Source organism: Schistocerca americana, chromosome 1, assembly GCF_021461395.2.
Source record: "Schistocerca americana isolate TAMUIC-IGC-003095 chromosome 1, iqSchAmer2.1, whole genome shotgun sequence".
Taxonomy (NCBI): Eukaryota; Metazoa; Arthropoda; class Insecta; order Orthoptera; family Acrididae; genus Schistocerca; species Schistocerca americana.
In genome coordinates this window covers 144275809-144289182 of record NC_060119.1, presented here as the reverse complement: position 1 = coordinate 144289182, position 13374 = coordinate 144275809, and the positions used below count along the sequence as shown (strand labels likewise).

The following is a 13374-nucleotide window of genomic DNA, read 5'->3' as shown; positions in this document are numbered from 1 at the left end:
CTGCTGTTTTGAGATGGCATTATGTGGGGCCGACGTATGCTGCTGGTGATCATGGAAGGTGCTGTAACGACTGTACAATATGTGAATGCCATCCTTCAACTGATAGTGTAACCATAACGGTAGCATATTGGTGAGGCAACCGTCTTCATGGATGAAATTCACGCCCCCATCATGCACATCTTGTGAATGACTTCCTTCAGTACAACAACATCACTCAACTAGAGTGCCCAGCATGTTCTTCAGACATGAACCCTATTGAACATGCCTGGGATAGACTGAAAATGGATGTTTATGGATGATGTGACGAACCAACCACTCTGAAGGATCTACGCCGAATTGCCGTTGAGGAGTGGGACAATCTGGACCACAGTGACTTAATGAACTAGTGGATAGCAAGCCACGGCGAATACAGGCATGCATCAATGCAAGAGGACATGCTACTAGGTATTAGAGGTACCAGTGTGTACACCAATCTGGACCACCACCTCTGAAGGTCTCATTGTATAGTGGTACAACATGCAATGTGTGGTTTTCATGAGCAATAAAAAGGGCAGAAATGATGTTTATGTTGATCCCTATTCCAATTTTCTGTACAGGTTCTGGAACTCTTGGAACCGAGATGACACAAAATATTTTTTGATGTGTGTCCATGAAGAAGATAATGCTGTATATATCCTCATATCTTTGACAAGAGAATTTTTATTTTATTTTAATTTTTAAAGGAGATATTTCTATTTCTCTATTTGTTTAAACAATTTTAGTGTCGATTCCTTACACCACTTTTGACTAATGGCGTAAGGGATTTTATAATTGCATGCAGTAACACAAACATAGTTAATGAATGGCATGATGGAACCACTAAAAACTGTTGTAATGAATATTATTAACAAAAAACTATTTTTGATCCAGCAACCATTTTCAAGTCACAAATAAACAAAACACTGAATTTGAGTAATGTTCCTTGGTGTCCATGCTGTATTTTAAATAAATATATCAGACAAAACATTAGTCACCTCTGGACACATCACACTAATGGCGTGTAATACCACCTCCGTCCTTAATAATCATCCCAGTTTGATGAGGAATAGTGTTCAACAGTTTCTTTAGGTATGCCAAGTCCAACTGAAGCAATTTACTAATGCGTAAATCCTGTAGAGTTACCAAATTGAGGGGATGTTGACAACTATGTTTCACCTGCTGCTCCAAATATTTCCAGAGATTTTCTGTGGGATTAAGGTCATGTCGTTAAATGGGCCATTCAAGATGTGACAGAATGCTTGAGTGTTCATCAAATTAGGAATGTGTGTGCATCCCTGTTAGCATGGCTGTTGTCATGTTAGACAGTGCAAGTGTTCATGCATACTTCTTGTAGATGTAGTAGACACATAATCACTGAGAATGTTGAAGCATGCAGGCTAGTTCATATTCACGATAACTTGAATGAGTGGGGCCAATTCATCACAGAATGATTCCACAGTCCACACATTGTGGGTACTCACTAGAATGCCCCAGAAAGAAATGCAACTGATTACATATTGAGACTTCAAACGCGTTAATTTATCTGAACTTGCAACTAAGATGCAAGAAATAGTTCAGGGAACATCTCTTATTCCTTCCTCAGATATAAACAAAACTTCATTAACGAACTCACTCAACTATATGACAAATATGCTTCCCTAAAGACTGGAAATGTAAGAAGGAAACCTGTACTTTGGCTAACTGAAGAGCTAAATCAGCTCACAAATCTCAGAGACCCTGCAGATCAGGCATACTAACAATGCCTCAAGCCTGAAAATCATATTGCTTACAAGAAGAGGCAAAACAGAATCCTTCAAACAGTGAGAAATGCAAAACTCAGGCATGCCCATAGATTTACTGGCAAAGGATATATAACAGCTGTCCTATGGAAAAACCGGCATCGTTCTGGTACAGGCAAAGTAAAAGCTCCAGCCAATATCATTGTCCCAGCTGAAGAAAGTGATGCAGTACTTCACATTACCTACAACAGTTGAACTACAAATGAAACACAGGGTCATTGATTACTTTATGGAGGTACCGGACTGAAGCCATGAAAAATTCTATCTAAAACATCTATCAAAAAATCCATCATGTGAATCAGATCAGCTTCTACTGCACACGATGACAACACAGTCCAAATGATGAAGCCAAGTGCATTGCAATGGTTTCACTCACGCTTGTCATCTTGCCAGTAATGTGTCGTGTCTGGCACCGTAAGGTCACAAAGAAGACAGATAGAATCAGGCATCCCACAACATTTGGTATTTCTTTTCATTATACATAAATGATGTGTCATCAGTTTTGTCTTACTGCAAATACCACTTGTACACTAATGACCTCCAGTTGATCTAACAATAAGTGCAAAACCAATAAATCTGAGGAGAGCTATTGAGAATCTCCGTTCTGACATGTCTTCACTATCAAAATGAGTGAGGGATATAGGGTTAAAGCTCAACCCATGCAAAACTCAAGCACTACTCGTTGGTCATTCTAGGCATATTAGTCCAAAATATCAGGAATCTCTACTACCTTAAATGGGATAAATATCAACTCATCTCCTTCAGCAAAGAGTCTAGGACTTATAATAGATGAAAATCTAAAATGGACTGAGCATGTAACAACAGTGTACAAGGAGGCATCAGCAGCTCTCCATCCCCTACAAAAATATGATGTGTGATTGGAAAGTTTTAAGACTGGGCTTGTAATTTTATAATGGTGGTACTTACGTGCTACTGTGATGAATCTCCTTCAAAATAGCCCCTTCTGACTGAACACACTGACTCCAACAGCACTTTTGGAAACATTCCTGGAAATTTTTTTTCTGAAGTGTGTTAAGGATTCTCTCCATATTTGCCTGGATGTCTTCAATCAAGTCAAATCGCTCCCCTTTGAGTGAAAATTTCAGTTTAGGAAATGGATAGAAGTCCACAGGGGCCATATCAGGGGAATATGGTGGTTATGGAAACACAGGAATTTTGAGTTTGGTCAAAAATTTAACAATGGAGAAGGCACGAGGAGCTGGAGCACTGTCATGGTGTAGCACCCAAATCCTGTCTTTCCACAATGCGGGCCTTTTCTTCTGCAACTTTTGGCACAAACACTCAAGGACACATATGTAGTATTCCTGGTTAATTGTCTGTCCTCCATGGGTAAGTTCATGATGCACAGTACTGGTAGAATCGAAAAAAATCACCAACACTGTCTTCACCTTCTCCTGACTTTGCCATGCTTTTTTCAGTCGTTGTGAACCTGGAGTCTTCCATTGTGAAGACTGCACTTTGGTTTCAGGATCATATCCATATACTTATGATTCATCACCTGTAATTACCCTGTTTAACAAATCTGGGTAATATTTAGTCCAGTTAACCAGTTCTTGGCACACTTTAAGTCGGTACTGACTCTAGTCACTTGACAACACTTTTGGAATGAATTTTGCGGACACTCGACACTTGTTCAGATCTTCAGTTAAAATTGACTGAAATGCATAGGAACTTAAATTAAGTTCATCAGCCATCTCCCTAATTGTAAGCCTACAATCAGAGCACACAAAGTCACACAATTTCACAATATTTTCATTCGTTTTTGAGGTGGAAGGACGGTCGGACTGTGGTTCATCTTCAAATGATTCACAGCTATTTTTAAATCTGTTGAACCAGACAAAACATTTGACTGGCTCATACAATTATTTCCAAAAGCTGTTTTTAATAGTTTGTAAGTCTCAGAAGCTGGTTTCCCAGTTTTAAAACAAAATTTCACACAAACTCGTTACTCTGTTTTTACATCCATTTTCACACAGACAGAATCCAGCTACAAGCCCTTATAGACCTGCACTCAGCCAGCTGCCATAATGAACTGAATAAAGGAAGCACAGTTTCCTATCAGAGGGCATTCAAGGACAAGGCAATGACTCGCTCCCCACCCTCCATGTACCTGCCCGCCAAACCAGTAAGCAGTAGCGGATCCATTCTTAAAACTTTCCAATCACACTTCATACACACAGCTCTTCCCTCTTGCCCTGAAAAAGAAACTTGTACAAACACCTACACTTCCAATGACTGATAACAGCAATGTTATCCTGCAACACCTTTCTCTGGAAAGCTCACAGCACCTGGAACTGGTTATGACAGCCTGTGTTCATTATATCTGTGATGTTTGACTCTTTGATCATATTTCATTATCACATGCACAGCTATCTTTGCTGTGCAGAGAAAAGTGCAGAGATTTTCATATCCTTTGTGTTCTCTACTGTCTTATCAACATACACTGTCCCCATATCTCTCTTTGACCTTAATACTAATGTCTGAACAACACAGCAGAAACACCTGTTCCCATCGGAGCAAAATCCTTTCTGTCTCTCTCCATCATTTCAGCCACTTTCTCGACATCCTTACCAGTAGTAGGAACCCGACTCAGGAATAGTCTCCATTCTTTTTTACGTCTGCCACTAATCTTATTATTATATTATTATTATTTCTTTCTTTTCTCAGACGTTATGTCTGGTCAAAAATGGAAAGTGACGCGGACCTTGATCAAGCGTGACTTCCTTTTAACTGTACGGTATATGTTATATTGCATTTAGGAACTTTCGGGTAATTGAACATGTATCAATAATTACGGATTTCTGTAGTTGTATATATAAGTTTGGACGTAGCTGTATTGCATTGATGTACTGGTGGATATTGTGTGGTATGACTCCTGTAGTTGATAGTATAATTGGTATAATGTCAACTTTATCCTGATGCCACATGTCCTTGACTTCCTCAGCCAGTTGGATGTATTTTTCAATTTTTTCTCCTGTTTTCTTTTGTATATTTGTTGTATTGGGTATGGATATTTCGATTAGTTGTGTTAATTTCTTCTTTTTATTGGTGAGTATGATGTCAGGTTTGTTATGTGGTGGTGTTTTATCTGTTATAATGGTTCTGTTCCAGTATTATTTGTATTCATCATTCTCCAGTACATTTTGTGGTGCATACTTGTATGTGGGAACGTGTTGTTTTATAAGTTTATGTTGTAAGACAAGCTGTTGATGTATTATGTTTGCTACATTGTCATGTCTTCTGGGGTATTCTGTATTTGCTAGTATTGTACATCCGCTTGTGATGTGATCTACTGTTTCTATTTGTTGTTTGCAAAGTCTGCATTTATCTGTTGTGGTATTGGGATCTTCAATAATATGCTTACTGTAATATCTGGTGTTTATTGTTTGATCCTGTATTGCAATCATGAATCCTTCCATCTCACTGTATATATTACCTTTTCTTAGCCATGCGTCGGATGCGTCTTGATCGATGTGTGGCTGTGTTAGATGATACGGGTGCTTGCCATGTAGTGTTTTCTTTTTCCAATTTACTTTCTTCATATCTGTTGATGTTATGCGATCTAAAGGGTTGTAGAAGTGGTTATGAAATTGCAGTGGTGTAGCCGATGTATTTATATGAGTGATTGCTTTGTCTATTTTGCTAGTTTCTGCTCGTTCTAGAAAGAATTTTCCTAAATTGTCTACCTGTCCACAATGTAGGTTTTTTATGTCGATAAATCCCCTTCCTCCTTCCTTTCTGCTTAATGTGAATCTTTCAGTTGCTGAATGTATGTGATGTATTCTATATTTGTGGCATTGTGATTGTGTAAGTGTATTGAGTGCTTCTAGGTCTGTGTTACTCCATTTCACTACTCCAAATGAGTAGGTCAATATTGGTATAGCATAAGTATTTATAGCTTTTGTCTTGTTTCTTGCTGTCAATTCTGTTTTCAGTATTTTTGTTAGTCTTTGTCTATATTTTTCATTTAGTTCTTCTTTAATATTTGTATTATCTTTTCTTATTTTTTGTCTGTATCCTAGATATTTATAGGCATCTGTTTTTTCCATCGCTTCTATGCAGTCGCTATTTTTCTTACATTTGTCTGTTCCAAAAGCCATATTTATATCATTGCTGAATACTTCTGTTATCTTTAGTAATTGGTTGAGTTGTTGATTTGTTGCTGCCAGTAGTTTTAGATCATCCACATATAGCAAATGTGTGATTTTGCGTGGGTATGTTCCAGTAATATTGTATCCATAATTTGTATTATTTAGCATGTTGGATAGTGGGTTCAGAGCAAGGCAGAACCAGAAAGGACTTAATGAGTCTCCTTGGTATATTCCACGCTTAATCTGTATTGGCTGTGATGTGATATTATTTGAATTTGTTTGGATATTAAGTGTGGTTTTCCAATTTTTCATTACTATGTGTAGGAACTGTATCAATTTAGGATCTACTTTGTATATTTCCAATATTTGTAGTAACCATGAGTGGGGTACGCTATCAAAAGCTTTTTGGTAATCAATGTATGCGTAGTGTAGTGACCTTTGTTTAGTTTTAGCTTGATATATCACCTCTGCATCTATTATCAGTTGCTCTTTACATCCTCATGCTCCTTTGCAACAGCCTTTTTGTTCTCCATTTATAATTTTGTTCTGTGTTGTATGTGTCATTAATTTCTGTGTAATTACTGAAGTTAATATTTTGTACATTGTTGGTAGGCATGTTATGGGGCGATATTTAGCTGGGTTTGCTGTGTCTGCTTGATCTTTAGGTTTCAGATAAGTTATTCCATGTGTAAGTGTATCAGGGAATGTGTATGGGTCTGCAATGTAACTGTTAAATAATTTAGTTAGATGTGAATGTGTTGAGGTGAACTTCTTCAGCCAGAAATTTGCTATTTTATCTTTTCCAGGGGCTTTCCAATTGTGAGTAGAATTAATTGCTCGGGTGACTTCATGTTACAAAATTATCATTTCAGGCATTTGTGGTATCATCTTGTATGTATCTGTTTCTGCTTGTATCCACCGTGCATGCCTGTTATGTTGTACCGGGTTTGACCATATGTTGCTCCAGAAGTGTTCCATGTCTGTTATGTTTGGTGGACTGTCTATTTTAATGTGTGTGTTATCTATTGTCTGGTAAAATTTGTTTTGGTTTGTGTTGAATGTTTGGTTTTGTTTCCTTCTATTTTCACTTTTTTTGAATCTTCTAAGTCGTTTGGCCAATGCTTGTAATTTCTGCTTCTTTTCATCTAATTGCTCTATCGCTTCTTGTTGTGGGATTTTACCTAACCTTTTTCGTTTTTTTTCTCTGACATTTCATTTCCTATAGATTGTGTTAGCTGTCCGATGTCTTTTCTCAGTTTTTCTATTCTGATCTGTAGCCTGTGTTGCCATGCTGGTTTTGTGGGTTTCTTCTGTGTGTTGGTTGGTTCTGATCTCTGCCTAGTGTGTATATTTAGTGTAGTGAGTGCTCCTATATAAACCAGTAGTTGTAACTCTTCCATAGTTGTGTTTTCATTTATTTTGTTGTGTATGATTGTGTTGATAGTTTTTATTGTTGTTTCGACTTGTGGGTTATTTGGCAGTCTATGCAAGAATGGTCTAATGTCTGCATTTGTGTCTTTGTATTCTATATATGTCAGCTGAAATTTTTCTTCTATATCTAACATGTGTGTTACTTTGAGTTCTATTTGTGCTTGTTCTGGTGGCTGTCTTAAGATTTCGTTTTCCTCTGATTGTTTAATTGATGCGTGTTGTTCTTTGTTTGTTTGCTCTGGGATGTTTGAGTCCATTACTGTATTTTCTTCTTCTTCTGATTGCACATTATTTTGTTCCAGTATTTGTTGTACTTGTTGCTTGATGTTTTCTAATTCTGACTTGGATATCCTGTTATTTTTTATTATTACATGTATCTGATCAGCTAGTCGTTGTTCTGTTAAAAATTTTAATTCTGGGTAACTGATAATAAATATTGTGTATACTTGTGATCTGTATCCAGTTGTGTTGGTTCCTAGGTTTGTTGCTTGGTAATAACAGAACATGAGGTGTTGATTAACTTCATCTGACCATCTCATCCTCTGTCTTTGTTTTCCTTCTAGGGTGGTTGCAGGAAGCATATCCTGCAAAACACCTCTATTTGTATTTAAATCATTTTCGAGTTGGCTAGCAGTGTCGTTACCATTGTGGGCGGGCATAGGGTTCAAACGTTGTCCCTGACCATGATGGCGCTTGTCCGAGGCTTCTTTAGTTCTGTCCTGAACCAACTAATCGCACTAAAAAGGGGGGTTAGCCCTATTAGTGGTTTGTTCTTTTCGTCGCCTTTTACGAATGGCAGAACATACCGGAGTCCTATTCTTTTCCCGGGCCTCCAAGGGGCTTGTTATTATTATTACTATTATCACTATTACTGGCAGCAGCTGTAGTAGAACAAGTATTGCCAGTATTTATTATTTTATTATTATTTACTGACATTACCACTTCAGACACTCAAATCATTTTAATACTATCTGTCATATTAAAACTGTTACTTCTCAGGTGACTGAAGGAGAAGAGGTACTGTATGTGTGAATCCCTCGGCTGATGTAAGAGGGGCCAAATGGCCCTAATCAGATCTAGTTAAATAAATAAATGCCTCATTCTGCCATTGGTAAACTCAACATGTTGCATTATTTGGAAAAAAAAAAAAGGCAAAATCATGACATCAGCACTGAAACTGCACACACTTCCAGTCAACTACTGTCCATTTTCTGTCATTTGGCCCACTGAAGATGTGCAGTTTAGATGCTGCTGTGATGCAATGGCCTTCTGCAAGGCATCAGACTCCAATTGTACTTTGCAATGTTCACTCGGAAACTAGTTGAGGTTGATCTGCGTTCACTGATAAACAGCTGTTCCTTTTTGGTTTGAAACCATCTGTCACTGACAAGGCATGACAATCTTCCCTCATCCCTGTCGGTTGGGATCTTTTTGCAACCACTCAGTTACATGGCTTGTACACTTAGTCGACAGTCAGTATTGATACATCCACAAATTATGCAACATCCATGGTGTGGTCACTAGCATGTCCAGATATCGTTGCTCCTTTCTGCCATTGTATCACATCTTCATGTCAACCCACCAATGTACAGCAGTTCTGGACAACCAACTGGCATATACACATAACTTCACTGCCACAAGTTACAATCATTATGGAGTGTCACATTACCACCCAGTACCAGTTCCGTATCACCCATAGTCTGCTCTTTTAAGGGAGGAGGGGGTCGGGGGCACTTGTGTATTTTGTCCAGTGAGCTTACACTGAAGCTGTGCAGCACTGTCTACAGAAAATATTTTTGTTACACTGTTATAGGCAAAGTGACAAAAAACCACTCAGTATTAAAAGTATCATCATGAATATGTATTAAACATTCACTCAGCATTAAAAGTATCAAGAATAAGTATTAAAAGTAAACATACCCGAATGTGGGCGGCACTGACAGCTGGCTACGCCGCCCACAGTCAATCGGTGTAAACCGGTGGACAGGTGTAACCATGGGCTTGCAGCGGGGCCGTCTTGTCCCACAGCCCATAGGCAGTGAGCGCCGCCCGTTATACCCACACGTCTGGCTGCGCTTGTCAATCCAGAAATGCATGAGGAACTTTCCATCAAGTGTGAATGTGATTTTCACCAGAAAGCTTTCACCTGCATGCAACATAATTGCCAAAATCAGTAACCCACCTACGCTTTATGGGTAGTGTAAATAATAAATGCAATAATTTCTCCCATAAATGTACCTATACACTGTAAATATACTGTGACAGAGGGTACATTTTGGCATATGACACAAGAATATATTCTGAGCGAAACATTATTAATCTGATTTTATCTTAACAGCTCTATGGGATTAATTACACAGGGGACAGAAAACTAAAAATTGCCCTATGACAGCAAGTTCTACAAATTATTTAAAGGAGTTTTGTGACATCAATTGCACCATTTTTTGGGTGTATGTCAGTTTCAGTTTATGAAAATTTAAGCTTATTTACCTTGCCCCCATTCCTTCTTAGCAAATGGAATTAAGATTAGTATAAAAAGTGCCTCTATAAGTTCATAGGCCTCCACAGCCAGTGTCATTCTGAATAAAATAATTTTGGGTGTTGGGCTCCATCATTTTAAAACACTAAACCAACTAAATTGTCAATGTCTTGGCTAACTTGCTGTGGTGTCCTTCAGGGTGGTTAACCAAGAGTTAACTAGGGAATTAACTCCCTGAAAACAAGCACAGTAAGTCAGTCAAAATGTTGGAAATTCAGTTGCTTTAGTGTTTTAAAATGACATGGCCTAACACAAAAAAATTTTATTCAAAAAGTGCTTTTGAAATGTGATACAGCTGGCCAAAGAAAGAAAAAGTTCACTATGAATTTTATCAAATACTTTACCAGAATGGGGCAGAGAAACAATAAAATGAAAATTTAAAGTGAATACTACGAGAGCAATGTCTAGTCAACAAGAACGATGAGGTGGGAGTAGGAAAGCGCTCGGAAGAAGAGTAAAGGGCAGAGGAGGAGAGGAGACAGGTAACTAAGCACAAATTGTGCTAGAGACATTACAAATAAATACAATCAGTGGGCAATCAATATTGTTGTTGCTGTTGGTAGCAGTGTGGCCTTCAGTCAGAAGAATGGTTTGACACAATTATCCACACTAGTCTACCCTTAGCAAACCTCTTCATGTCTGCAAAACTACTGCAACCTACATTCTTTTGAACCTGCTAAATGTATTCAAGGCCTTGGTCTCCCTCTACAGGTTTTATCCCCCACACTTTCCTACTTTATCAAACTGACAATCCTTGGTGCCTCAAAATGCATCCTATCAACCAATTATTCTTTTAGTCAAGTTGTGCCATAAATTTTTATTTATTTATCTATTTATTTTTATTTAGTCCTCCTAATCCTACATGTATGGAATATATACGAGGATACTGGGCATGGCTAAGTCTTTACAACATAAAATACGGTCTGTATTGCATTGCTAGGGACTAGATATTTAAATAATTTAGCAAAGAATCTTATATACAATACACATCAGAGACAACATACAAAGTAGAATATTCAGTATGCATACTTATTTTTGTTGTTTGGTTTCTAGATACTCTGTCAGACCGTAAAACCAATGATCAATTAAATATGCCTTTAGTTCAGCCTTAAAACTACTGAGTTTACTTACTGATTTAATATGGTTAGGCAGATTATTGTAAATTTTTATCCCAATATCTAGAGAGCCTTTTTGGCACAACAATGTTCTCACCTGCTTCATATGAAGACCAGATTTTTGTCTTGTACTGTATGCATGCATATCTTCATTTTTAATAAGATACCTGGCTGTCTATTGTTATATGAAAACTGATGTTTCGTAGATAAAAATGCAAGTCAGAGGAAAAATTGGCATTTTTTTGAATATGGGTCTGCATGATTTCCTATTGTTTACACCTTCAATAATTCTTAATATTCTCTTTTGCATCCTGAAAAGTTTAATATTTGTTTTTACATTGCCCCAGAAGATTATGCCATATTTAATTACAGAATAGACATAGGAGTAGTATACATTTAACAGGTTCACTTTGCTGCAACAGCTTTTTAAGATCCTCATCATTTAGCAGGTTTTGCTTAGTTTTCTTTGCAGATATTCAACGTGTACCTCCCATCTTGTGTTGTTCAGAAGTCCGAGTCCCATAAATTTTGTGCTGTCAAAACTTTCAAGAACTATGTCCCTTAGTTCTATTTGTATATTTGTTCAGTTCAGTACCTCTTCATTGGTTATTGATATACCCACCTAATCTTCAACATTGTTCTATAGAACCAGATTCCAAAAGCTTGTATTCTCTTCTTGTTGAAATAGTTTGTCATCCATGTTTCACTTTTCTACCTGCCTACACTGCAGACAAATATTTTCAGAAAAGACTTTCTAAACCCTTAAATTTACATTTGATGTAAACAATTCCTATTTTTTAGAAGTTTTTTTTCTTACAGAGTATTAAATTAACTCCACATCTGCCACAATCAAATATTTTGCTGTCCAAATAGAAAATCTCTATTACTTTTAGTGCCTCACTTCCTAATCCAGTTTCATGACCATTGCCTGACTACATTTCAATCCCTTGTTTTACTTTTGGTGATGTTCATCTTATAACCTTTTTTCAAGACATTATACCTTCCATTCGACTGCCCTTCCAAGTCCTTTGCTGTATCTGACAGCATTACATATCACTAACATACCTCAATTCTTTTATTTATTCTTCCTGAACTTTAATGATCCCATTCTAACTCTCAGCCATCTCCCATTCTTTCAATCTGACCAGATCTCATCTCCTTAATTTCCTAACTTACTGCAATTCTTTCCAGTTTTCCTCTGCAGTTTATAACCAAAAAATTATGTCCAGAAGCCACGTATGCCACTGGAAATGTTTTGCAGTTTAAAATCTGGAAACAAACTCTCTGTCTTACAATTATATAATTTACCTGAAATCTTCCAATGTCTCCATTTATTTGAAATCTTCCAATGTCTCCATTTATTTGAAATCTTCCAGTCTCCAATTCTCTTCCACATATACAACATTCTTTCATGACTGATGGCACACTGATATTTCTTAAAGCAAACACAGTCTTTGACAAGTCCCAGCAAGTTCCTCAGTTTTACATATCTCAAAAAACACATTTTATTTTGTGTCTATTAGGGATCCTTCTGATTCTTGAGGTATTACCATCAAAGTACACCAAAAAGGCTTTGATAGTACGGGACATAATTTCTTTACTTTTTTCAGCTAGAATTTGCAATGAATTTATTTGCTGAACAGCTCTTCTATTAGGAAACCATCCTCAGATTTTGGAACTCTTTTAGCAGACTGGATCAGAAACAATGCATGCTTTCTGCATCAGTCTGTGCAAACCCCACCACAAGTGGTGACAACTTGCAGCAAACAAAAACAGATCAGTTTGAGTTCACTTCCAGTACAAGCTATGCCCCAGCATTCTGCTGACTGCACTTTGTACCAAAACATCCAGGATGGCTAATGTGCCAAGTTTTTCCACATCCAAGGTAACTTGTGTGTTTGAATAGATCAAATTCACTGAGGCTGAAGAACATGGGTAGTGTTATTGCTGAAGGAGGGCACAACAGAAGTGTATCATCAATATAACACCAAAAGCATGAACATTTAAAGCAGCTTACTCTAGTGCTTTCTCACCACTTCAAAATACTGTTGGAATGTCTAAATGAAAACTTTCTCTCCACCCACTCTGCACTGTTCAGTTCCATAAGCTGTAATATAAACTCCATCCTCAAATACTGAAAAATAACTGAATTGCCTTATCTGTTGCATTTTAAACAGTATCTTATTGTTAATATTGTGTGGAGAGAAGACCTGTATTTAAACTGTTATCTATTTCACATAGTATCAATACTGTGGAGTGAGAAACTCTACATCTAATTTGGAATCTGATAAACATAACAAACAATTACTTACACAGACATAAGCAATATACTTTTATCATTGAATATTGCAAAAGATTGT

The 13374-nt window shown here is 37.3% G+C and overlaps 1 protein-coding gene across 1 annotated transcript in view; it reads right to left on the bottom strand.

Annotated features, from left to right (window-relative positions):
- Positions 1-13374, bottom strand: part of LOC124608348 — a 203593-nt gene that overhangs the window by 21717 nt on the left and 168502 nt on the right. Inside the window, exon 2 of the mRNA XM_047139982.1 lies at positions 9281-9506. Coding sequence (XP_046995938.1) covers positions 9281-9456 — 176 coding nt within the window. The 5' untranslated portion in view covers positions 9457-9506. The remainder of the gene's footprint in view (positions 1-9280; positions 9507-13374) is intronic.